At 43.3% G+C, this 27,494-nt stretch overlaps 1 protein-coding gene and 1 long non-coding RNA gene across 2 annotated transcripts in view; one reads left to right on the top strand and one right to left on the bottom strand.

Annotated features, from left to right (window-relative positions):
- Nucleotides 1-27,494, top strand: part of ERBB4 (erb-b2 receptor tyrosine kinase 4) — a 981,920-nt gene that overhangs the window by 767,827 nt on the left and 186,599 nt on the right. Inside the window, exon 16 of the mRNA XM_044978382.1 lies at nucleotides 6,347-6,421. Within this exon, the coding sequence (XP_044834317.1) occupies nucleotides 6,347-6,421 (75 nt within the window). The remainder of the gene's footprint in view (nucleotides 1-6,346; nucleotides 6,422-27,494) is intronic.
- On the bottom strand, nucleotides 286-27,458 carry LOC123343331. Its single transcript, XR_006572201.1, has 5 exons — nucleotides 27,313-27,458; nucleotides 26,392-26,601; nucleotides 17,340-17,435; nucleotides 11,663-11,832; nucleotides 286-398 (listed from the first exon to the last, which is right to left on the bottom strand). It is a non-coding gene; the product is annotated as an uncharacterized LOC123343331 (long non-coding RNA).

Genomic DNA, 27,494 nt, shown 5'->3' with positions numbered 1-27,494 from the left:
AATAGAGCCATTAGGGAAATGAAAGCGAGATCGCGGCGACACAGCTAGGATCTGTTGCAGATTCGTCTTCCTCTCAGCCCTTTTAAATCAGAGTTATGCAATTAAAAAAAAGAAGGAGAAGAGGATAGGAAGAAACACTGTGAAGAGAGAAACTTACCTCAGGAGCAGGGTTTCCGATGATGGCTTTACTGGACTATGGAAGTGTCATTCTGATCAACTCCTCCTATGTCTAGTTTCTACATTTACAGTCTGCCCTGAGGAAGGGGTCGCGTGGAGATGCACTGGCCCAAGAACAGACTAGAAATTCACACTTCTGCTTCTGCTCCCCCCTTCTTCAGGGGCGGACGTAGGTAAATTCAGCTCAGTCCCTTCTGTATACCTAGCCAGTTAATCAGGCCCTGGAAATGGAGAGACAGTCAATGAACCTTCCAATTCCCCCACCTATTGTTCAGAGCAAGGAGTATTGAGCCAATGGGCCCCTGTTTTCCCCATCATGGCTGGAACAGGACAATATGGGGGTAGAGGAAAAGGGAAATTACCCCTGTGCAGCTGAGGAATGACTGTGCCGATCTAGCCCTTCGGATTCTTAAACAACTAGAAAGAAGCAAGCCATTGGGATTTTGCAGGGCCCTGAGCAGCTGGACTTTGAATTGATAGTATTCGCTGGCAGCTCCTGGCTGAATGCAACCACAGCTCCTCGTACATTGGGTCTTTGTGTTGTCGTTTGGCACTTTAACCTTCGGCTTTCCCCTCATCCAGCAGCATCCGTGCTGCCAGGGCTCATTAGACGAATGAATATGTCACATTGCCAGGATATGCCAGTCTGCGGATGAACGGCAGACACCCGCCGTGACGGTACCAAAAAGTTTTCCTCTACACTCCCTGAGTAACATGCACACAGAGGTAAGGTTGGCCTCTAGAGCAGGTAGGTTAGCTTTGGCCAGTCAAAGGCTAGTTCTAGTGACATCCTCATCCTCTTCTTATAAATGGGGGAACATTCCTTGAAGCCACTGAGCAGACACATCTGAATTTGGTTAACAGTCTGGAAAATGTCTATGTGCAGCCCTTTTATTTAAAAAAAAAATAGTAATCTGGTTCACCTCAAATGTTCCTTTCTGGTACTTCTAAAAACATCCTTATATCATCTCAAATGTACTTGTATCGCTCTGCAGTTACGTTAAACTGTGATGGTCATAATGAGTGCCCCAGATGTCTGGTTTTTATACATCGTCCGTCTTCTTGCCAACATTGTCAGGCTCTCATTGAATATGCCCGGGGAGAGAAAAGGAATCAATTTGTCTTCCTCGCCCCCTTCTAATTTAGAATTCTCCAGCTTCACTGCCTTCCTGTAGAAATGAGTATTTAAATTTTCCTCCTTGAGCAGAACTCTTCAAGAAGAAGAAAAAAGGAACAGTGATGGCATGTCTCTTCAGATATTTGGCCCACAACTGAACTGGTTCAGCAAAATCATAATCATACTTCATCTAGCGTGTCTGTTAGCTTCTGTGCTAGATCGATTGCGGGAACAAAATTGACACCAGCAGTACAGCTAACATATCTGTCAATGAGTGTTATGCTGCTGCAGAGCACCAATGATATACAGTGCGAGCTTGTTCCTGCAGAGCTGTTCTTTGAGGATCAGGATATTTGCCAAACCGGACCATTAGCTATCAAGTCTTGTATCATGCTTCCAGCAGTGGTCAACCCCTTGGGTTGCAGAGAAAGGCAAATGTCCCACCTCACCCCTTCTCATAATGCACTTGGACAAACCTGCTCCTTGGTACCTGCAGGTTTGCACACTGGAGCGGGGGTTTATTACCCCATCTGAACAGGTAGAATTGCAAATACTGTTAATGATCATAAAAGCATCCAGCCCTTTTCATTGTCTAATACTGAGCAAGAGAACTGCCTAGGAGTGGCTTACTGTATGCAACAGCAACCGCATTTAGAAACGTCCAGCGTTTTTGTCATCAAGTATCCAGTGCCAATTTGGCACAGATCTGAGGCGCACAAGACCACTATCTCCTTCAGTTCATGGGCGTTCTGAAGGTATTGGCAGGTTCTCCCACCCCGTGATGCAAACCAGAACGCTTCCACAGAAATAAAACATAGTTATTTTTAAAAGTCTCCTCCTCGGGCTAGGTTTCAGAATGGTAGCCATGTTAGTCTGTATCAGCAAAAACAATGAGGAGGCCTTGTGGCACCTTACAGAAATTGTGTACTGATGTCATTAGAATTGTGTGCCATTTGACTGGAAAACTAACGACATTTCATGGATTCTGACTGGGAAGAGCCTTGTCTCCTCTAAGGAAAACTGTCTCTGTGTTACTGAGGGAGCTAAGGAGAAAGGATCACTTCAAGAAAGGACAGCTGTTGTTTTTACTTTTACATTTTATTAACCTGCTCGTTTCTTTTCAGAGGACAATTACAGTAACTCCTCACTTAAAGTCGTCCCGGTTAACGTTGTTTCGTTGTTACGTTGCTGATCAATTAGGGAACATGCTCGTTTAAAGTTGAGCAATGCTCCCTTTTAATGTCGTTTGGCAGCTACCTGCTTTGTCCACTGCTTGCAAGAGCAGCAGCCCGTTGCCGCTAGCTGGTGGGGGCTTGGAACCAGGGTGGACCGGCAGCCCCCCATCAGCTCCCCACTCCCCTAAGTGCCGTGTGCAGCAGCTGCCCAGCAGGCTAGCAATTGCAGCTGTCCCTCCCCCCATTGCCATGTGCTGCTCCTGCCCTCTGCCTTGGAGCTGCTCCCCGAGACTCCTGCTTGCTGGGGGAGGGAGGAAGAGGAGGGCTAATGTCAGGGTGTCCCCCTCCCCCCTGCTCCTGCACCCCGCTTACCCCATCTTCCATAGAGCAGGGGGGACACACAACAGAGGGAGCTTCCAGGCAGCTGCAGCTGCGGTCTGATCTCAGCTTGCTGTGCAGGGCGGGAAAAGGGAGACTAATGTCAGGGTGTCCCCCTCCCCCCTGCTCCTGCACCCCGCTTACCCCTTCTCCACATACAGCAGGGAGGGGACACAGACGGAGAAAGACAGAGGAAGCTTGGGGCAGCAGCTGCTGTCTCAACTTCCTGATCCACTTAAAAAGACAATGCACTTAAGAGTGGGTCAGCTTACTTAAAGGGGCAGTGTGCATCTCTCTCTCTCTCCCACACACAAGGTGTGTGTCTGTCTCTGTCCGCTATGCTGTCTCCCCTCCATCCTGTTTGTGCTGCCTTGTGTGAGAGGCTACATTAACAACAATGTGTTAACCCTTGAGGGCTCAGCCGAGTGCTAGTTCATCATTTAGCAGTAAGGCATTCCCTGGGAAATATCCCTCCCTCTTCCACCCTCTGACTTCACCACCTCAACCAAGCTTCACAATCATCATTGCTGTGTACAATGTTAAATTGTTTAAAATGTATACTGTGTGTATATCTATATAATATATAGTTTTTTGTCTGGTGAAAAAAATTTCCCTGGAACCTAACCCCCCCATTTACATTAATTCTTATGGGGAAATTGGATTCATTTAACATCGTTTCACTTAAAGTCACATTTTTCAGGAACATAACTACGATGTTAAGCGAGGAGTTACTGTATCTAAAACCCTATACTGACTACCAAATGTATCTATTTATTTTTTTTACCAACTGTGTATGGACTGTTATAAATCACTACACATCTCATTAACAAACAGGTATACGTACCGACTAACCAATTCATTTACAGGGAGAAGTTGGAATGAAATCACATCCAGATCCCCAGTATTCCCAGGAGAGGGAAAATCTGGGGACGAATCAGTCCATCTGAAACGTATTGCTATTGTCACGTGTGGTCTGCAAGTCTTAAAAGCAATCTGGAAACACTGAAACCAAGGCAGTTATTTCCAGAATAAAAGTGACTGGTGATTTCAGACGGAAAGTGGGGATGGTTCTCTGGAAAATTACTAAGCACCAGATTCGGCCAGCAGAATCTGTCCCAGAGGGACTTCTATTTGAGATTGAGAGAACAGGGGCACAAAGATGTTATATGTTTAACTCAAAATCGATGGCATTGCTGTTTAGACCACAGGAGAAGTCTAAATGGCCAGGAGAACAGTTTCCCCAGGTTTAGGTCTTCAAAAGCCTGAGAGAATAAATGCAACAGAGAGGTAAAGTGACTCCAAGACAACAGGCTCTTATTTACATTAGGCTGCCAGTTATCAGAACTGATAATGGGCTTTCGGGCCTCTAATTTGAAGAAGGCCTTCGTTTTATTTATAGCAAGGATCTGAGCTCAGCAGCTTTTGACCTGCTGGAGAATGGGTGCTCTGAACAAATGTTCTGCCTCCTTCATTACTGAGCTGGGTTTTGGGGGGAACTGCTGAGCATGCCATGTGGGGAAGAAGAAATGTTACAGATGTGCCTGAGGCTGGACAGAATATAAACCCTTGAAGCCCAAGACAGCTGAAATTTCAAAAGAGCCTGTCAGAGTTCTCTGTACTATATACTGTGAATTGTATTTAAATCCAAGCCTGCCACTATGCAGTCTGTCTAGCTCCCTGGCCATTAATTGTATCCACTTCATGTACAGAATACTGCTTGAGTTCATTATTAAGGCAACCTTTGCAATCTGTTTTTGTTTGCCTGTCACAGCATTTATGCAAAAATAAAAATATCAGTAAACAAACAAGAACTGGGGAACAGTATTATACGGCTCTTCCCGAGGAAAAATGGTCAGTGAGACCGGCCTTCAGTGAACTCAGTGAATTTATTTTTTAAAGGCAGATTGATATTTAAATATTTTCTTTTAAAGAAGTAAGAGCTCATAAGTGGCAAGTGAAAGCAGAGAGAAGACCCCATGGGAGCCTATTTAAACTCCCTCAAATCTGTTTCAGGTCTCCTTCTATCAGAACAGAAATGAAAGGGTGGGATTTTCAGAGAGTTGCTTCCCTTAAGCTCCTTTGAAAATCCCAGGTTCTTGGCCCTTATTTAAAGACCTAAAAACATGGTTTGCTACTCATGAGTGCCAAGCACCTAGCAGCGCTGGTGGGAGTTCAGCCCTTATGAAACTCAGGCTGCTTGTCTGAGTGCCTAAATATTGACGTAGGAGCTTAACTTTGTAGGCACCTGTTTCCTGAAAATCTTGGCCACTGTCTTCATGCCATAATTGACTTTCCATTTAAGTATCTTGCCATCCACATCATAGACTGCTCCTGCCAAGGGGATAGGGAACTCCATAAGGGCCCCAGTCCCACAAGCTGCTCCGTGGAGGCAGATCCCCATGGACTTTGGTGGGGCTCTGTGTGGGCACAGGAGTCTTGCCCAAGAGGAGTGGTTTGCAGGTTTGGGACTTAAATCTTCACTCAGCATCTGCTTCACTCAAGGCTGTTAGGTCCTCCAAAACCAGTCGATTGCCCTGGATTCACAGAGGCTCTGTGCCAGTTACTGGTTCCCCGGAGCCCTTGGCGGCACAGTTCCGGTAACGCCATGCTATTTAGGGCTCCTTCACTAGTCGCTGCTCTTGGAGCTCACCCTCCCTTCAGGGCTGGGGAAGGAGATGCCACACTGTGGAACATCATTGCGGATGGAGCCCGATGGATTTGGTGTGAGATGATGCTGCGGAAAGTGCCAAGCTTCTTCTGCCATCGCGGCTTGATCCCAGCTAAGGGGCTTCAGGGAAGAAGCCAGGGTGACAAAGACAAGAAGTGCCACTCCCCCTCGTGCCCTGCCCACTTCTGCGGATCAGCTGCCAAGAGAGGAGGGGATGACAGGGCTCAAAATATTTCTGCCATGACCCTGTGAGTACCGTATGAACAACAACATTAATTAAGGAAAATAGTTCTCCACCTAACTCTTGTAGCTCTTGAGCCATGCAAATGAGCAGCCTGTGTGCAGTAATCACTGGTTTGATATTTTAAACAACAGCCAGAAAGGCAACTGTATTGTTAGGCCTCCCACGTAAGCAGGTGAAACCTGCCTTAAGTATTGTTCGACCGAGATTGGTCCAACCTTATGCTGCTGGTGCTGTTTGTATTGTTCTCTGCTGTCTGTACTTTGTGTCACAAGCTGTAATTTCACGATGCCTTGGGTGTCTTTCAAGAATTATAATTAACAGTTTGGGACATGGCGGGGGGGGGGGACTCTTGTTTTTTTCTGTCTGTAAATAACAGATTTTTCTCTCTTTCTCTCCCTGTTTTTCAATTTGGATTTGCTGCAGGTGCATAGGCCCCCGTATTGAGGACTGCATCGGCCTGATGGATAGGTACTTGCTGAGTGCTTGCTCCCACTGTCCCCTACCATACTCCACGTGTGGGCCAGGGCGCGTATGTGCATGTCCCTGTGAATGGCGAATGATATTTTCTGTTCTGTAATTGCCTGCAGGTGTAGAGGCCCCACTAGTCATGACTGCATTTACTATCCATGGACTCGCCAGTCCACCTCACCACAGCATGCTAGGTAACATCCTCCATCTTTCCATCTTGTACCTCAGGCTCCTTCCCCAGTTACCATAGGAGAGTTGTACTAACCCATTGGGTTAGAAATAAGAATTAGTGTGTGTAATATCAAGAGTAGGATATATACAGCTCAGCTTTTAGGTTGCTTTGCAGTGTGTAAAGTAAAGTTAGCTAGGCCATTAATAGAACTGGTTGAAAAATCCCCAGAGCTATTCTGTATGACTCTTTTTTTTCAATTTCAATTTTTTTGTCAACAAAAATTCACAACTAACCAAAATGAAACATTTCATTTAATTGAGATTTTCATTTAGTTTTAGTTTTTGAAAGCCAAAATGAAAAAAAATAAATTACAACTAAGTGAAAATTTTTTTTAATTTGTTTCTCAAAATTGATCTAACATCACAACATAGACAAAACTATTTTTCTACCAAAAAAAATCTCAAAAATTGTTGGCCAGCATTAGCCACTTAATTGTTAATTTAGCATTCTAAAATGGCACTGGAAGTTGAGAAATTCAGTCTCTCCTTCCATCAGGTTTGGTCTAAAATGCATCCATGATGACCAAGCCAAATTTATGTAGGAAGAATCTACATACATTTGAGTTTAAGTTAGGCCTCTGTGTTCCCCTTTGTTATATCCCATTCATGTCCTATGATTTTTTTTGTTTCCATTCTATTTATTTTCAATTCAAACTGGTTAGTATAGCCTCTGGGCTCTCGAATCTGCCTAGGAGTTTTTTCTTTCAACCAACTTCACCTCATAAAGCATTCTAGCTGGTTTTCCTTGAACATTTCCTTACAATGATACCAGAAGATTAATATGATTAAGCTCAGAGGAGCCAAATTTTTTTTAAATGTTTCCATGCCACTTATTCAACATGAAATTCCTTCTTTTCTAGTTGTTGAGTGATAGTGTTTATACTCAAGGGAGGTAATAATTGGAGATATACCAATGTCCTAGAACTGGAAGGGACCTTGAAAGGTTATTGGGTCCAGCCCCCTGCCTTCACTAGCAGGACCAATTTTTGCCCCAGATTCCTAAGTGGCCTCCTCAAGGATTGAACTCACAACCCTGGGTTTAGCAAGCCAATGCTCAAACCACTGAGCTATCCCTCCCTCCCTGTGGTGAAAAAAAATACAACTAGATATGCTAGCCAAATTTCCTTCTTAAATGGTCTAGGCAAGATCCGTTAATATTTGTTCCAAAGCCCAATGCAGTTAATGGGAAGAGATCCAGATTTTCAGGAGTGCCTAGTGATCGTGGGTGCCTCAGTTTTTAAAGGCCCAGCTTAAGACTCTTTGAAAATAAGGGCTTCTTAAAGAATCTCAGACTGTGCACCAAAAACTGAGGTGGCCCAAATCACCAGGCACTTCTGAAAATCTTGACTTCGTTGACTTCATTAAGCTTTAAATCAAGCCCTTTGGCCCCAAATGAGCAAAGCATGTTAGCACATGCTTAACTGAAACAGCTTCAACAGAACTACACCCATGATTCACGTGAAGGACATGCTTAAGTGATTTGCATGATTGGCCTTAGTCATTTTTTTAATTCTTTACAATATTGTATTTTAAAATGAGAATGGAATAAACAAAATCTTAAGAATATGTTATATGCTTTGTACTGGAAATACTGGGAAGATTATTGGTAAGTAATGACATCACGCCAGTCATTGTGTACATCAGCTGTGGTCGTCAGTATACATATTTTAAGTAAAGCTGCTTGATATTGTTAGCACAATAGGGAGAGAGCACATCAGATTATTCATTGTTTGATTTAACTGGCAGAATTGTAAGCTTAATGTTGACTTCAGAAGATGGATTTATTGTCTAGATACTTACTTAAATCTCCAAGGGCATGATCCAATGTACATTGAAATCAATGAAACACTCTCATTAATGTCATTGTCTGTTAGATCAGATCCTAAATGTATGTAGCAAAATGAGTAATGAAATATGTGAGAGACAAGGTGGATGAGGTAATATCTTTTATTGGCCCAACTTCTGTTGCTGAAAGAGACATGCTTTTGAGCTTATAAGGGCTGTTCTTCAGGTCTGGGACCAGGCTTGAAAGCTTGTCCCTTTCACCAACAGAAGTTGGACCAATAACAAATTTTACCTCACCCACCTAGTCTTGCTAATATCCTGGGACCAACATGGTTACAACAACGCTGTAAACACTAATGTGGAAATGTGCGGAATTCGGGATGTGGCACTGTGCTATGGATGATATTTGCTAGTACGCAGTCATTTTTCAAGACCTTAAAATGAACAATGCAGATCCTTTTTAGTTTAAGAAGTGTAGACAAGTGAATTTATCTCTCTAAATCTGTGATCTCAGATCAAGTCAGTAAAACAGGCTGCTGAGGTGTGTGTGGGTGTGGGTGTGAAAATTAAAGTAGATGTTTTAATCCATTCAAATGAGGCATGTCCTGCTCCATTCCATGTGAGTAATGAGTGACCCTCAATTATGGAATCTGGAAAGCCATTTCAAAGAAAGAACATTTCCTTTAAAACTGACAACTTTGCTACATTAATTTTGTGACAATGATTGCCGTGTAAATTTGATTACATTTTAGGATGTGTATGTTTTGTCACTTTCAAACCTATGTAAGCAATTTCAGAGCCAGTTTACAGCTTCCAAACCTACATTTGTTAATTTTTTTAAATGATCCATTTTTAATTGATGCCCTTTTTTGGGACAAAAAATAAGCAAAACTGCACTGGGAAAAATGGTATATTTTCTGTGTAATGAAAGTGGTGAAAACCAACGTGTGTCTATTTCACTTTAAATGGAACGCTTTACATATTCATGTAGCTATCTTTTATCCACCATGACCCACTTCAGGTCATTAATGTCTAGTCTGCACCTCCACCATTGCTTCACATTGACTTGAATCAGTACTGGATTGAGAGGCAGAGTGCTCTGTTGTTCAACCAGCCAGCAGAAGATGAGAACAAAGTCTGTAATGCAGACAAATGAAATATTTCTCACTTCCTTCATCCGCTTCCATTTTCAAATCAATGTTGTTGTTTTTTTCCCAGTTTTGCAATTTGCAAATTGTTTTTGCCATGATCCATTGGCCTGAAGGCTTTCACAAGAGCCTGGTAGGATAGCAGAGGAATTTTTACTGTCATGTTTAATAAAGATGAATCGGATGTGTGCTACACTGCTTGTTTTCCAAAAGACCAGCAGTGACATTTCAAAACATACCCTCTTTCAGCTTGTGGCCAGAGCCTTTAATGGCTATACATTATAATCCCTTTATTCAGGGATTTTTACTCCTAACATTTCCTAGTAGAATTCCACATCAGGTGATGTTAGAAATGATTTTATTTTCTCATTTCCATCTGAACGGCACTTACAAAGGAGGAACATTTTACCCCTTTCCTCAAGACCGGTTGATTGATATCCAAACAGCTGTTAGATTGCTTGTTAGATCTATAAATACACTGATCCTTTGTTCCACAGCGACCCAAATGTGTTTTCAATAAATTAAGTTTATCTTTACAAAGGGTTTCACCACATTGTTAACTACCAGAAAAAGTTCAAACTATAAAGAGAGTAAATGTCTCCTTGAACTAACCTATAAATGCTTTTAGAGCTCACAGAAGAAATGAGCATCTCTTATTTGTGGCTAGTTGCCAAATTCCAGCTCTTGTAACCATCGGAGGTACTGCACTGTAGTTCTAGTAATACTATGGAAAGCCATAGTTCTCCACCTTTCTGACACATTCTCTTGTATTTATGTAATGTCAAGCATGGTGGTATCCGATTGTAATTTATGTGTTACACTGACTTTAGGAGCAGATTCTCTCACTGGCTTCTGCCTCTTTGAGCTGCTCCAGTGACACTAAGGAACCAGAAATAGGACAGACCTTGCCAGCTGAGAATTCCTAAAGCAAAGGGGAATCTGTAGCTGGCACAGAGATGGCATAGTTTATTCCTGTATCACCCCTTGCTCTCCAGAAACTCAGCATAGGGTACATACCAGCCCTGGGTCCGGGGGAGGTGGGGGTGGAGGAGAGAAATGAGGGGGCACGATCAGAGTGCTATTGAACTCTGGTATTCTCAGCTAATTGAACTGGGACATGTTTGCACACTAATCCTTTCATGAAAACCAAGAGGAAAAGAGAGGTGAATTGTGTATACCATACAGAGATTTTCCAGGGAGCCTAAAGGAGCTTTATGCCTAGCTCCAACTGAATTTCAGCAGGAGCTGAGGCCTAGTCCCTCAGGTGCCTTTGAAAATTCCAGCTGTAATGATTATGAGGAGACTTTAGGAGTAATTGAAAGGGGGGTAGGGAGAGGGAGTGTGAAGAGAGAAACTCCACCATCTTATTAAAAAACAAAACAAAACAATGCCCAGCAATACAGGTGTGGTCTTTTCCCACAGAATTTAACTGCCCAATTCAGTTATCCAAGCTAGGGCCAGGATAAAATTTAGTAGTATTAATGTGTATCTAGGTTTCACTAAGTTGCCAGTATTTAAACTTTCAGATGAAGCATTCAAGGTATAATTCAAAGGAAAAGAATTCCTTAAGGAAGGGGTGAAGCTGCCATTTTTCTGGTATGAAATCTATCATAAAACTGAAGATGTAATCAGGGGAGGGAGCATCAAGGAAACAGCACCTTAATAGTTCCCTGAATAAACCTGTACTGATTTACACCCTAACTAAATGGGCTTCACATTTTCTTTTAACTAAAAGAAGCTAATTAGCCTGGTCCCCCATTGTGAAGTGGTAACATAAAACGATGTGTAGATATTAACTCAAATTACAATATCCTCATACTTTCTTCCTATTAACAAAGCACACTCTCCCCACTAATCATCCCTTTGCAAACAAAAGATTGTTTTTTATATACACTGTATGTATACAAGAGCTAATTAGCAGTAAACCCTTTGTAATGCAGGCAAATCCTTTCATAGCTGTTTCATAACCCCCTACACAGTGTGATTTCATTAGAATTTCACAGTAACTCTGGAGTACAGAATACCTGAGAGGGGAAGAGAAACCCACCTCTAATAAACTCTGAGTGCTCATCATTTTTATAGCACTCTGTTCCAGTGCTTGGACTAAAGCATTCCATATGTTCCAGTTATTTATAGAATAATTACAGCCATTCCTGAAAGAGTATTAAAAAAAAAAAAACCAAAAAAGCCCCACAAAAAACTCTCCCCTTAAAAATTTACGCCAAGGGGGGAAAATAAGATTTATTTGTGAGTATAAAACTATAAACCTACCTCTTGATTGGTAAAATATACAATTCCAGAGAGACTTTCTAAGACAGTCGCAGAACAGATCAATTCAGGGAACGGATTGTATGTTTAAATATTGAAAAAGAATAGAAAAGCAAACTATTTTTGGTCCTGAAGTCTATGGATTCGATGGTTGAGGTCACACCTTTATCCCTCTAGAATAAAGCAGAGCGACAGATAAAGTCGTGTTTATCATGAGAGGCAGTTTGATCTAGTGGATAGAGCACTGGTTTGGGACTCAAGAGACCTGGTTCTATTCCTGGCTCTGCAACTGGACCCCTAGGTGACCTTGGCCATGTCACTTCCCTCCCAGTACTGCTTTTTCCTCTCCCACGCTTTGTCTGTCTTGCATATTTAGACTGCAGTCTCTTTAGGGCAGAGACTGTCTCCAGCTATGTAGGATGACCAGACAGCAAGTGTGAAAAATCAGGACAGGGGGTGGGAGGTTATAGGAGCCTATATAAGAAAAAGACCCCAAAATTAGGACTGTCCCTATAAAATCGGGACATCTAGTCATCCTACAGCTATGTGGGTGCATGATACTGCTCAGAGCTCCAGTATGAAACTGCAGAAAAACCTGAGTGTCTCTGGATTAAATTTAGAAGTATGAACAACAAGGGTAATGTCGTGGTGGGAGTCTGCTACAGACCACCGGACCAGGGGGATGAGGTGGACGAGGCTTTCTTCCAGCAACTAACAGAAGTTGCTAGATCACAGGCCCTGGTTCTCATGGGTGACTTTAATCACCCCGATATCTGCTGGGAGAGCAATACAGCAGTGCACAGACAATCTAGGAAGTTTCTGGAAAGTGTAGGGGACAATTTCCTGGTGCAAGTGCTGGAGGAACCAACTAGGGGAAAAGCTCTTCTTGACCTGCTGCTCACAAACAGGGAAGAAATAGTAGAGGAAGCAATAGTGGATGGGAACCTGGGAGGCAGTGACCATGAGATGGTCGAGTTCAGGATCCTGACACAAGGAAAAAGGGAAAGCAGTAGAACAGAGACCCTGGACTTCAGAAAAGCAGACTTTGACTCCCTCAGGGAACTGATGGGCAAGGTCCCTTGGGAGAATAACATGACGGGGAAAGGAGTCGAGGAAAGCAGGCTGTATTTCAAAGAAACCTTATTGAGGTTGCAGGAACAAACCATCCCGATGTGTAGGAAGAAAAGTAAATATGGCAGGCAACCAGCTTGGCTTAACAGTGAAATCCTTGCTCGTCTTAAACACAAAAGAACCGCTTACAAGAAGTGGAAGATTGGACAAATAACCAGGGAGGAGTATAAAAGTATTGCTCAGGCATGCAGGAGTGAAATCAGGAAGGCCAAATCACACTTGGAGTTGCAGCTAGCCAGAGATGTTAGGAGTAACAAGAAGGGTTTCCTTAGGTATGTTAGCAACAGGAAGAAAGTCAAGGAAAGTGTGGGCCCCTTGCTGAATGAGGGAGGGAACCTAGTGACAGAGGATGTGGAGAAAGCTAGTGTACTCAATGCTTTTTTTGCCTCTGTCTTCACAGACAAGGTCAGCTCCCAGACAGCTGCACTCTGCAGCACAGTATGGGGAGGAGGTGACCAGCTCTCTGTGGAGAAAGAAGTAGTTCGGGGCTATTTAGGAAAGCTGGACGAGCACAAGTCCATGGGGCCGGATGCGCTGCATCCGAGGGTGCTAAAGGAGTTGGCCGATGAGATTGCAGAGCCATTGGCCATTATCTTTGAAAAATCATGGCGATCGGGGGAGGTCCCGGATGACTGGAAAAAAGCTAATGTAGTGCCCATCTTTAAAAAAGGGAAGAAGGAAGATCCAGGGAACTACAGGCCAGTCAGTCTCACCTCAGTCCCTGGAAAAATCATGGAACAGGTCCTCAAGGAATCAATCCTGAACCACTTAAAGGAAGGGAAAGTGATCAGGAACAGTCAGCATGGATTCACCAAGGGCAAGTCATGCCTGACTAACCTAATTGCCTTCTATGATGAGATAACCGGCTCTGTGGATGAGGGGAAAGCAGTGGATGTACTATTTCTGGACTTTAGCAAAGCTTTTGATACAGTCTCCCACAGTATTCTTGACAGCAAGTTAAAGAAGTATGGGCTGGATGAATGGACGGTAAGGTGGATAGAAAACTGGCTAGATGGTCGGGCTCAATGGGTAGTGATCAATGGTTCCATGTCTAGTTGGCAGCCGGTATCAAGTGGAGTGCCCCAAGGGTCGGTGCTGGGGCCGGTTTTGTTCAATATCTTCATTAACAATCTGGAGGATGGTGTGGACTGCACCCTTAGCAAGTTTGCAGATGACACTAAACTGGGAGGAGTGGTTGATACGCTGGAGGGTAGGGCTAGGATACAGAGGGACCTAGACAAATTAGAGGATTGGGCCAAAAGAAATATGATGAGGTTCAACAAGGACAAGTGCAGAGTCCTGCACTTAGGACGGAAGAATCCCATGCACTGCTACAGACTAGGGACCGAATGGCTGGGCAGCAGTTCTGCAGAAAAGGACCTAGGGGTTACGGTGGACGAAAAGCTGAATATGAGTCAACAGTGTGCCCTTGTTGCCAAGAAGGCTAATGGCATTTTGGGTTGTATAAGTAGGGGCATTTCCAGCAGATCGAGGGATGTGATCATTCCCCTCTACTCAGCACTGGTGAGGCCTCATTTGGAGTACTGTGTCCAGTTTTGGGCCCCACACTACAAGAAGGATGTGGATAAATTGGAGAGAGTCCAGCGGAGGGCAACAAAAATGATTAGGGGGCTGGAGCACATGACTTATGAGGAGAGGCTGAGGGAACTGGGATTGTTTAGTCTGCAGAAGAGAAGAATGAGGGGGGATTTGATAGCTGCTTTCAACTACCTGAAAGGGGGTTCCAAAGAGGATGGATCTAGACTGTTCTCAGTGGTAGAAGATGACAGAACAAGGAGTAATGGTCTCAAGTTGCAGAGGGGGAGGTTTAGGCTGGATATTAGGAAAAGCTTTTTCACTAGTAGGGTGGTGAAGAACTGGAATGGGTTACCTAGGGAGGTAGTGGAATCTCCTTCCTTAGAGGTTTTTACGGTCAGGCTTGACAAAGCCCTGGCTGGGATGATTTAGTTGGGTTTGGTCCTGCTTTGAGCAGGGGGTTGGATTAGATGACCTCCTGAGGTCCCTTCCAACCCTGAGATTCTATGATTCTATGATACCTTCCACAATGGGGTTCTGATCTTGGGTTTAGACTCTAGGTGCTAGTGTAATGTAGTTAACTTATGGTAGTGAGTTTAGAGGGACTTTTATATGCACACACTGGAACCCACTATGTGCTATGAATTCTATCCCTATGGGCACTCTGCATGAGCCACTGCTTATGGGGGCTTGAAGCCGATCAGAGGAAGCGTAGAAACAAAGCAGAGGGGATTGCTCCTCAGAGGAGCTACCACCAGCAACAGCCTGAAGGGAGAGAGGAGGGGCTACAGATGCAGTAGTAGCTGCTTGCAGGAGGGAGAATTACATTCCCACTCCCCACTGCCTTGAGACCCCTGTAAAAAGGCCAGACACTCAACCTTAGAATAAGGCAGTAGATTTGGCACTATAGTGAGTAAAGTATAGTGAACTTAGGCAATTTGGGACTTTTGCTACTCTTCGTGATAGGCAGAGTCCCCCTGGGGTAGATGATCGTGATCAGTGCATGCAAAACCTGATGGTGTGGCTAAGCACTCCAAAGTAAGCAATGCCAAAGATAAGGTTGCACGTGCAACCTTAATACAGCCCCCCCCCCCCCCGGGGGGAATTCATTGTTACAGTGCTCTTTAATGACATGATCACATAGTGTCTATCAAATATGATCTTACACAGTGTGTGCTACACCTTGCTACCTTCCCTAGCTACAGAGCTCCTCAGGAGCATTAGAGCAGCGCTCCCTGCTGCCCAACCTTACCAAATATGCAAGCAGGCCACCGCAATCCTTTTGCACCTACCAACATTCACAGTGATTCCTTTGTGGCCCACCAGCCCACCTAAAGTGCGCTGCAACAAAGTACCCTTTGCAAATTACAAGGGCCACAGAATTCCCTTGGCTTCGCCTCAGAACATCTTGGCAAGTATTGCAATAACCCTCCCTAATCATAACTTCAGTGCACTACATAACTAGGTTACCTATTCATGCGCGTTCGCCGCAGCCTTTCGGGAGTGCGTGCTTTTCAGATTTGCAAGCAGCACCATGAAAAATATACTGGGCATGCTCAATGTACAGTTCTCTGTCAAATCCCAACCAAGTTACATCAGTACGCTCACAGGCAGTTCTCCTCAGTGAAGTCTATTTCCATACCCAAATTTCATCGCTCGGCCATAAACCATTTCAGCCGCAGAGCTGTTCTGATAAAGGAGGTTGCAAAAATTGTTTCAGGAGAGGAAAATTGTATTTGTTTTAAAACCCTCCAAGTGCTTGAAAATGGTTGAACTATTTTTGCTCAAACTTTAACAAAAAAGAAGATGACGACAAGCAGAGAGCAAACCTGGTAAATGTTAGCTGAAAAAGTGTGTTCCAGAAAGTTCTGAGCAACTGAAAACTGATAAGCAACATGCAACCTTATCTTTGGCATTTCTTACTCTTATTTCTATAATTTATCTCAGTCACTGTTTTTGTCATAATAGTGTGTGTACACACATCCAGTGAGACATGCTTCTGATGATCTCAGATATAGGTAAATATAGGTTGATTAGAAGCCTAAAATTCTTCCAAGAAATTGCATTGTATGAATTACAATCCTGATAATGGTGAACTTCCATGTATGACATTGTGCAGTAAAAAAAGTGACTTTGTCGCAGCATGGCTGCACTGTTCGTCCCTCCACAGTCTCTTCCTTAATTCAGTTGCCTCAAATAAGGATTTAATATAGATTTAATAAATTATTATAAATTAATTATCTATTTAATATTAAGAACACATTAATTGAGCTTTAAAAGTATGTAAGATGCAGTGTTTAAGACTCAATGAATAATTTCTTAATAATTCATTAATATTTAACATGCAATATGTGTGGACTAAAGCCTGCAGACTTTCTTCGATTTTGCCTTAATAAGGTTGCAGGATTTGCCCCTCTTATTAAATTTAGACAATATACATGACAAAGTGTATTTAATTTTAAAGTCTCAACATCACAATATTCTGTGGCTCCAGCCTTCACTTTCTGATCTGTGGAAAGATGAAGAAGCTACTGTTGTTGCATAAAATGGAAAATGTATTGGTAGTGTAGTTGTGTTGTGGGCATTCATGGGGTGAAATCTGTTTGGTTAGATTTCTTCAAGTCAATTTCTAATGTAAAACCACATCATTATTATAGAAGAGGGATTGCGTTTGGCCTGGGATAGAACCATTCTTTAATGTGTGTGTGTGTGTGTGTGTGTGTGTGTGTGTGTGTGTGTGTGTGTGTGTGTGTGTGTGTGTGTGTGTGTAAATGGCTTTAAAAGCATGTCCTGCTGTTTTACAGTACTTGATTTATTTACAAGTCATAATTTATTTAGATCTGCCCACCGAGATGTGACTATATAATACAGATTAGATTGAATGAATGTACAGTCCACAAAGTACACTACCTTGCTAATTAGTCACTCGCTCACTAATTCTTCACTCTCTCTGCAGTTATTTTCCAAAAGCTTTTCAATATTAGATTAGAAATAGCAAATAACTTGAGCTAACCTTACGTCAGACTTGAATTCTTCAGTTTGTTTTAAGTGAGTGAAAATACGAGATTCTGATTTGTTAAAAGGGATTCTAGTCACAAAGGCATGAGACCTGCAAATACATAATCATAAGCCAATAACATTTTGTTACAAATTCTGAGAAATTAACACGTTTCAATGGTGCTAATTGCAAAATACTGAACTACAATAATTACCAAAAGTTGAAGGATTACCACAAACATCAGCAATTGTTCAGGTTCAGAGCATTAGCAAATCATGCCATCATGCTGAATTATTTTCTCTTATTGTGTATATACATTTTTTCATACTATGAAGTGAAGTAACATGCTGGAAAAACACCATGTAAATTATTGGTGCTTTTGAGCGAAGACTTACCAATAACTAAATTTGTATTTGAGCTGGAAGGGTGTTCTAAACCATTTGTTTCACATGCAACACCCTGCCTGTGTGAAACCAATTCAACCATGTTGCAGAGGCATTTTGCCCTTTGTCTCTTTTATTATGATTAGAGTGGAAAAAAATCTACTGAGATAGTAGATGGAACTGTACAGTCATCTCTATCAGTTGTTGTCAGACTAGGGCCGCCGCTTGTGTAAGGAAAGTCCCTGGCGGGCCGGGCTGGTTTCTTTACCTGCCTCGTCCACAGGTCCGGCCGATCGTGGCTCCCACTGGTTGCAGTTCGCTGCTCCCAGCCAATGAGGGCTGAGGGAAGCCACACGGGCCGAGGGACAAACAAACCGGCCCAGCCCACTAAGGGCTTTCCCTACACAAGTGGCGGAACAAGTTTGAGAACCACTGAGTTAGACCAATGCTCAGTACTTTTGAAAAATCCAATCCATACTCCTCCACTGACTGTTACTGTTTTCTTAAGGTACGTTTGAACCCTGATGATTTGTGATGATGATCATATGCTTCTCTATGCTCTGCCCGGCAACCTAATGTTGCCAAAGCCACTTAGACAAGAGTTTGTCCAGGGAACTGATCTGTATCGTCATACTGCCAGGCATGGGGAAATTAAGGAGAAAAATGAAGACTACCGATGGATATTTGGAAATTCTTGTAGATACAAATTTGGATACTTAACAGAAGTGTTTAGACTCTGTGAGTCTACAAAACTAGACTGGATACCTCAAAATTGGAGGTGTTTTCTACTATAGTTGGGGTAGAAACAGAATGCAGAGAGATGTGCTTCCTGTACCAGCCAGAACAAGGACAGCCAGAAGTCTACAAAACTAAAAAGATACGGTAGTTCCCCAAAATCCTTTTGCATGTCAGAAGATTCAGTTTAGGTTCTTTTCAAGTTTTAGGAGAAAGTGGAGGTCACTTTTCATTTAACTCGAATTGATTTGCCCATTCTTAGAGAGGGCTTCAGCTATTCAGTACATGTGTCCTTGATTTAGATTGCTGCTATTATGATTTGTCTTGAAGAAGCGCCTGTCTGTCAGAAAGCAGGGCCTGCAGCGGAGCCAGTCTCCAGGCAACCTAACGAGTGCAGCTGTCCTGTAATCGGCTGCCTCATTGGCTATGCCACCTGTTTGGTTGGAAGAGTCAGCAGACCTGGCTCTTAAGCCCAGCAGCAGCTGCTCAAAGCGTTCTTCATGGCTGCACTCGCTCCTGCACCTGCTTGTTCCCAGTCCTGCTGCTGCTGCTTTGTTTCCAGCCCTGCTTCAGCCCCACTCCTGCTTTGGACTCAGCCTTGCCCCACCGTGTTTCACTGCAGGTGACCTGGTTCTGAGCCTCGGCTCCAGTTCCTGACCTCTTACTTCAGCTCTGACTCTTGGCTCTGGCTCCTAACTCCAGCTCTGACCCTGGGCTCCAGTTCCTGGCTACTAGCTCTCATTCTAACCAATAGGCCTGACTCCTGCTCTGTCCCTATCATATGACACTGTCTCTATCTCCTTTATGCACCCCACAGTTGAAGCACAGTCTTTTTGTTTCTCTCATTACCCAGTGAGAGACTCATTTTCATGTTGCATCTAAAGTTAAAGGAGAGGGGTTCATTAGGTGACGCTCCATTCCTTGGTGATCTCTAGCTCCATTTCTTCTAGCTGCCTATTCTAACATGCTGGCTGTAAAGGATGTAAACATCGTCTTCCAAATTAGGTCATCTTTAGGCTCCTTTGCTAACGATAGGCCCACAAGGCTCCTTGTTTGAAGCTCAGCTGTGGTATTGTGTAGAAATGCACTCAGCGAATCTCGCCACTGGATAGCAGCTTCCAGTTCCCATTGAGTGGGAGTTGGCTCAGGTCCTTGGTCTGCCCTAGTGCCTGGCCAGAAGTGAACGTACACCCACCATTGTAGTGAAATACATATTTAATTGTTAGGAGTTAGGTGATTGTGTTACTTCTGAGTTTTCAAGTCGAGCCCCAGCAAGGTGACCAAGAGCTGAATTGAATCCCACGCATTCAATGGGGTTGGGCTCAGGCCCACTGTCACCTGAGGAAGTCATGTATTTTGTCTGAATAAATAATTTTCTTATTTTAAAGAGTTATTTCTGAATTTTTATTTAATGTGGTGCATTTGGGGACAAGTGGTCTTCCCTCTGTATGAATTTACATTAATAGTAGAAATTTGAGGATCTATATTTATCTAGGGTGTTATGCCCTGCTCATTAACAAGGTATTTGAGCACCTTAGATTGTCCCTTAATGCAGATGGTTGGTTGTTTTCTTCTTCTTCTTAAAGATGCATTGCTCTGAGGTGCTGTTTGTAGTTACAAATGTATATTCAGTATTAGGGAGTTATTTGAAGTTGATGCAGTTTATGCAAAGGCTCCAAGTGACATATAGATTTACACAAAGATGCATTATCTTTAGAAAATGTGGATAATGTTTTTGTTTGTGTAACCTTTTGACATCATCAGGGGAGTTGCCTTGAGGGAAGACAGTAATTTTAACAAACGCCTCACATTATTTTTCATTCTGAACTAATATTTAACAAAATCAGCTCGATACACTGGTAAGCAGGCTTCCTTCCAGACATGTCAGGCATTAAGTCCACAAAAGATAATGCAGATAATCATTTTTGGAGACATTCATGGTTGAGCAAGTTATTAAAAAGAGAAGAAATGGCTGTGGGATAACGTGAAAAGCAGGTGCTGGCAGGTCCTGATGGAGGTTTGTTGGCAGAGGAGGTTTGCACTGTGCCTGCCTACTCAATGCATGTCTCTGGCCAATGCTACTAATCCGTCACTTTCAAGTGTGCAACGTTCAGAGAAAAATTCAAGAACAAAGTCAAAATGTAGTGATGCAGGCAAAGGCCAGATTTTGGTTCAACAAAACTGGATGAAACAAGTTTTCATATAAGTCCTGACTTGTAAAATTCATGAAGCCTTATGTGCAGTAAAATTGGCACAAATACAATTTCCCCTCAACCTTCACAGTAAAAACCTGCCAATCATTTCCTCAAACAACTTGTCTTAGACTCCCATCCAAACCCTGTTTATAACATACACTGTCGATTACAAAAATACAACCCAACAAACCAATATGCCATCATTCATTTGTCTTTCTAGTGGTTTATTTATTATTATTATTATTATTATTTTATTTCCTGTTATTTTGCAAATTATTTCATTTTACCATTTAGGGCTCAGGACTTCATACACTCTAAACAATTTATTGTGCAGCTATAACTAGCTGACAGTAAAGGGTAGCTCAAATGGGTCTTAAGAGGTACTTAGGCAGTAACCCAAGGAAGTCTGATGGAGGCGAGAAATAAGATATGGGAATGGAGAAACAGAAGCCAACAAGGAACAAAGGGTGAATGTTAATTTATCTCCAAAGACCATTTTAGGCATAGGCTAAGTAGACAGCCCCCTACAGATGGTTCTACAGGAATAATGCAGAGATTGCTTCAGTCACTCAGGAACATATTAATCTTGAATTACTCTTCTGTGGTTATGGTTTCTGCACACCCTGTTTCTGCTCAGTCAAGTTCAATAGACATCTTTAATTAACACACACATCCTGAAACTCTTTGCACTGCTGGCTAACAAAGCACTCAACTGAAGCACTGCTGTGTCTCACACAAAGGAGTGTGGAGAATGTCTGGGAACTGTAGACATCCACTGCAGATGACTGAACAAACACATGGGCATCCTTGTGGAAGAAAGAAAATGGCACAGGCTATTAATTATATTACTGTGTATTATTGATCAAGCACCACAGATTAAATATGCTTCCTGTCTCAACTAGCTTGTAGTCTAAGGTTCCGATCCTTGCAGCATCAGGGTCTAAATTAGATGCAGATGGTATAGTCCAAATGTAACCTCATGCATACGATAAAGGTTAATGGTTGAATGTCAAATTCACAGATAGCCATTGGATTTTTCTTTTCTTTTAAACACCTCATTTATTGGAAGAAGTAGAGTTTTGAGGAGGAATTTGATTGTAAAGAGGGGAGGTCACCTGGCAAACAAGGAGAGCAAGGAAGGTTCAAGAGCAGGGCACTGGGTTGAGAACTGAGAGGAGGAGACAAAAGAGATGGTCAAGTAGGAGGAGAGAAGACAATAGGAAGAACAGGAGGAAATTAAGACTACAAATATGATTCATCTTTTTAACTGTGAGAGCAGTTAACCATTGGAACAGTTTACCTAGTGAGATGGTAGCTTATCTATCAGATGAAATCTTTAAGTCAGGACTCCTTGTCTTTCTAAATTATATGCTCTAGTTCTACCAAAAGTAGATGCGTAATGCAGAAATCACTGGGCGAGGTTCTACACCCTGTTATGCAGGAGCCAGACTAGGTTATCATAATGGTCCCTTGTAGACTTAACATGTGTGTAAGTTGGTCAGAAGAAAGCAGCAGAGAAATAAGTGAGAGGGAGGGAGGGTGACCAGACAGCAAATGTGAAAAATCGGGACAGGGGGTGGGGAGTAATAGGAGTCTATATAAGAAAAAGACCCCAAAATTGGGAGTGTCCCTATAAAATCGGGACATCTGGTCACCCTGGGTGGGGGGGATGACTTCTAATCTAGCAATTCACCAATGCAGCTGCAGCCAGCTCTGTCTTCTACTTGTCAACTCTGGGCCTGATCCAAAGCCAATTGAAGTCACTGGGAGCCTTTTCACTGATTTCAATGGGCTTTGGATAGGCCCTGAGCTGCTTAGTTTAATAACTTTTCTCACTGAACCGTGTAAATTCTAGAAGTAAATTATCAGTCTACCTGCCCATCATGAATTTCAGGAGGAAAAAATGTATTGTCACATCAAAAATGGGCCAGCAGCCATTAATAAGCATCATCTCAATCACAGTAAGGATAACAGACAAAGGACAGATTGAAAGGATATTCTAACTTTCCAGTAGATGTGTGGGGTTTTTTTTCTTGTGACAGTGATATCCTTTGCATGTAGATGAATTGGAGGCAAAGTGCAATATTGCCTCACCATTGCAGCTTTGTGTGGATTGGCTCTGTTAAGTTGTCAAACGGCCCAGAAGCCAGATTCCTGTCATCGACAGGTTCACGTAATCTTTCAAGCACTGTTTCTCTCCCACAGCAAAGATAGGTCTGTAACTGGGGGTGGACTGGCATTTAGTTAGAAAGGAGTGCGGGGGAAAGAGGAAACCAAAGATGTATCAGCATCTTTACTTCGGTTCTCTCTAGCAGGGTGTCCCAAGTTTTCTCATAGTCCTCCCCTAAGAACTGAAAATTCACTTGGAAATCTAGCCCTCCACATATTTAAAACATGTGATGTGTGGCAAATGACTTTTGATGGGGAAGGAGAGGTGCAGTTGGACCTTCCCTCTGGATATATTCCTTGATCGTAAGCAGGGTCCTGACTTTTCTGTTGGATTAGATGTCCATTCAAGGCTTCTGTCATAAACAGACAGTTAAGAGTTAATTCCTCTTTTACCTGTAAAGGGTTAAGAAGTTCACATAGCCCAGCTGACACCTGGCCAGAGGAACCAATAGGGGGACAAGATGTTTTCAAAGAGGGGAATCAATCTTTTGACTGTTCAGAAAAGTTTGTGCCAGAGCGAAGGATCCAGGAATCAGCCATCTAACATTTCTTAAAAGTAGTACGTGTTTAAAGAAGGAATGTTAGATGGCTGATTCCTGGATCCTTCACTCTGGTGCAAACTTTTCTGAACATTCAAAAGACTGATTTCCCTCTTTGAAAGCATCTTGTCCCCCCATTGGTTCCTCTGGTCAGGTGTCAGCTAGGCTATGTGAAATGAATACTGAGGTTTTTCTCTGCAGTCAACAGAAGGAAATGTCTGCGTGTTTAAACCAGCTCACCACTTCCTGGATGCTTGTCCAACAATATTCTGAGAGAGGGCTGGCATAGGTAGAAGGGAGCTAGAGTGCCTGGAACACTGAGTGACCCTTGCAACATATGCAATGAATTTTGGGTTGGTCTCCCTACAGAGATTTGGGGGAAAGGAGGACTGTTTAACCTGGTTATACACACCCATTTAGGTGGTCCCATTGATGTAATATAAACACATGAAGACAATTTTTCACCATTTTGAACAGTGTGCTAACCATCGACCTAAACCATTTTTTGAATCAATTATGTCACATCCTGGTTACAAACATGGTAACAGGTTTTAATGTAGACAGATCTACAGTGATTTGTCCCAGGCCACACAGCAAATCGCTGGCAGAGTCGGGAGTAGAAATCAGGTCTCTTGAAACATAGTCTTTGCTCTGAACAGTGTCCTTGCTTATATGATTAGCTGCCGATGCCAGTTTTGCCCAAATAATCTGAACCTATTTAGTCTGCAAAATTGGATTGAAAGACTCATAAGATAAAGATTTTTTTTATTTCCTCTTTCTGGTAAGGCTGGAGAGAGAATAAGAAAAGCCTTTTGTCTGGTACTGAAGCAGATCTAGTTACAGTTCTGTCTTGAAACAGGATGTGCAAAGGGACTTGGGAGTGAAAAAACATTTCAAACACCAAAAACAGATTGGTTTGAGTCTCGAATGAAGGTTTGCTTTAGCCAAATAGGAGCATCTATTCCTTATAAAATATAGACTTCTTCATGGCAATTTTTATATTATAACTCCTCCCTTAACCACATTCCCTCCCCAAGTTTGCCACCCGTTGGCATGGACTGAAATGGAGGTCAGAAATAGAGCTGAAAATTCTGTTTTATAACTTTGATCATTGAGCTTTCGTTTTATTTTACTTCTGGGGGAGAGGAATTGAGAAAATTAAATTGAAGCCAAATGCTATATGGATATAGCTAGAATTGCCAGGAAATTCAGATTTATGGTTACAAATCCATCCTAGTATTTTGACCAATAGCACAAGCACCCTTGAACATATTATATATGCATTGGAATTCTTAGGCATATCATAGTATCCATTTCTTTTCCCATAAGCCTTGCATTTGTTTATACCAGTCTCTTCAATTTCTCTTATCTTTTTCATCCCCTTAATCAAATGGGATTTTCTAATGATTGGTATAATTTATGTAGGACATTTTCACAGATAGAATACTACTCCTGTAATATAATAGTGAAAATTCCCAAAGTAGCATCAGGCATAAGCAGAAATACAGTATACCTTGTTATGCATCTACCTTGGATTCTTCTTGATATTTATGAGCACTGGTTAAGTTTATTCCCTCATATGTTTCACACAGATAAATTTTGCATATTTGGAATTTAATGAGAAATAACAAGAGTACATGTTTGAATGTAAATACAGTACTGTGGCCATTTTGAGGCATTTATTAGAATACCAAAAAGTATCAGTGCACATGCAGGACTAACTACTACCATTGTTTGTTGCTAGACTACGAGAGGAAGTATATCCTAATCAGAGGGTGACCAGGTGTCCGGTTTTTTATTTGAACACCAGGTCGAAAAGGGGCCCTGGCCCCTTCAAATCCCTCAGCCCCAGCCCCCAGCCAAGAGCCCCCTCCTGCACTGCTGACGGGACCATTAAAAGTCCAGTTGGTGGTGTAGCAGGGCTAAGGCAGGCTAGTCCCTACCTGCCCTGGCACTGCGCCACGCCCTGGAAGGGGCCAGCAGGTCTGGCTCCTAGGCAAGGGTGCCACGGGGCTCTGCCCACTGCCCCCACCCTGAGCACTGGCTCCCCACTCTTGGCCAATGGGAGCTGGGATGGGGAGGGCAGTGCCTGCAAGTGAGAGCAGCGTGCGGAGCCTCCTGCCCCCCCCCCCAGCCTAGGTGCCAGACCTGCTGGCCGCTTCCAGGGTGCAGTGCGGTGCCAGGACAGGTAGGGACTAGCCTGCCTTAGCCCTGCAGCACCGCTGACTGGGATCTGACGGGGTAAGCCCAAGCCCGAGCTCCAACCCTCTGCCCCAGCCCTGAGCCCCCTGCCCAAACCCAGAGCCCCCTCCTGCACCAACCTCATCCCTGGCCACACCTCAGAGCCCAGAGCCCCCTCCAAAACCCTGAACCCCTCATCCCCAGCTCCACCCCAGAGCTCTTGCAATCCACCCCCTGCACTTCAAATCCCTCAGCCCCAGCCCCCAGCCTGGAGCCCCCTCCTGCACCCCAAATGCCTCATCCCTGGCCCCATCCTAGAGCCAGCACCCCCAGCCCAGAGCTCTCACCCCCTCTCACACCCCAACCCCCCGCCTCAACCCGCAGCCCCCTCATGCACTCCAAATCCCTCAGCCCCCCTCCTGCACCCCAAACCCCTCATCCCAGCCCCGCCTCAGAGCCCACACCCCTGCCTCAGCCCAGTGAAAATGAGTGAGGGTTGGGGACAGAGAGCAACCGAGGGAGGGGAATGTAGTGAGTGGGGGGCAAGGCAGGGGCGGGGTTAGGGTGTTCAGTTTTGTGTGATTAGAAAGTTGGAACCTTATCTACTCATTTATAGAAGCACACACATTATATAGATTTAGATAGATATATGAACATGCTATTAAAAGGAAAGCACATCAAGGCTAGACTGATGGACCCTCCATGCATCTTAATATAGATGCCAAATACAGTGTAATCCAATTTAAATGGCCAGATTAAGGATTGACAAACCCTTGTTGAACAGAACTCCCATTGAAATCTATGTGAGCTCTGCACATGGGTGGCTTGCAGGACATCCATTGACAAAGATCATGCATGTTCTCACCTGCTCGTTTCTTTCAATTGTTTCCTACCAAAATGTATGGCTCAACCTCCGATGTCCCAGCCCTTCTGCCCTGACTCCTGGTTTCAATGGGACTGCTCCTGGGATGAAGTTGCAGGAGTGCCAAGTTACTACAGAGATGTGCTGAGCATTTTGAACTCTCATTAGCATCTAAGGGAACTGAGAGTGATCATGACTTCACAGGATCAGCCCCTGAAAAAAGCAAACAATGAAGCCATAAAGGCCTGGAAAGCACAACTTCTGAAACAAGGAAGTTTGTAAAGGACTGCAGAACCAGCTCAGAGATGCAATCCTAGCTATTCCGGTCTGAATTCTTCCTGGAGCCTGAGGAAGCTGAAGCTTTCCTAGATAATTCTACAGCTGGGACTGAAGAGTCCGTGTTCACCACCAGTAACCTAAAGTTCATTAAATCTGCACTGTGATTCTTAATCTCTTGGATAACGGCTCTCAAAGGGACTCCAATAACCATGAAGGCTAGCATTCCAAAAACGAATCAAAGGAAATAGAACTGTGCCTTACTGAGAGAGAAGGACAGCAGCAAAGACAGACACATGCTTAAAGGGGTCTCCTGTTCTCTAAAGTGAGAAAATGGAGACCTTTGAGCTCAGGAGTCAATGCTCTGATGGATAGTCAGTTGGGATTCCCCAGGAAAAGGGCGACTGACATGGAGTCCTTCCTCCATTGTCTTTTGTGCCTGGCACTAAGAAAGGGCAGTGGTCTAGACACTGAAGCTGAGTGAATGCATAGGCTCTGTAAACTAATCTGAGGATGAACCAAATGCTCAATGTAATTAGTATGTATATTTTATATTACACTGATAAAGTATTTAATGCCGGACCTCAACTCAAGTGTATGAACTGCAACAATTTAGCTAAAACACTTTACTCCCTCCCCGATTCTTACCTCTTTCTTAGGCGCCATAATCTTCCAGAGATGCTTTTATAATTGGGAGAAGCAACTTTTGAATCCTCCAGGCAGGGATTCCCCAGATTCTGTAAAGGTTTGCGGATTCTCTAACTTGTATGGATCATTATGGGACTCATTTAATCGATGACTGGAATGTAGCCACTTCTGTAGTGGAACAT

Source organism: Mauremys mutica, chromosome 10 (assembly GCF_020497125.1).
Source record: "Mauremys mutica isolate MM-2020 ecotype Southern chromosome 10, ASM2049712v1, whole genome shotgun sequence".
Classification (NCBI taxonomy): Eukaryota; Metazoa; Chordata; order Testudines; family Geoemydidae; genus Mauremys; species Mauremys mutica.
Note: the sequence above shows the minus strand (reverse complement) of the source record. Positions and strands in the feature narration are given on the sequence as shown.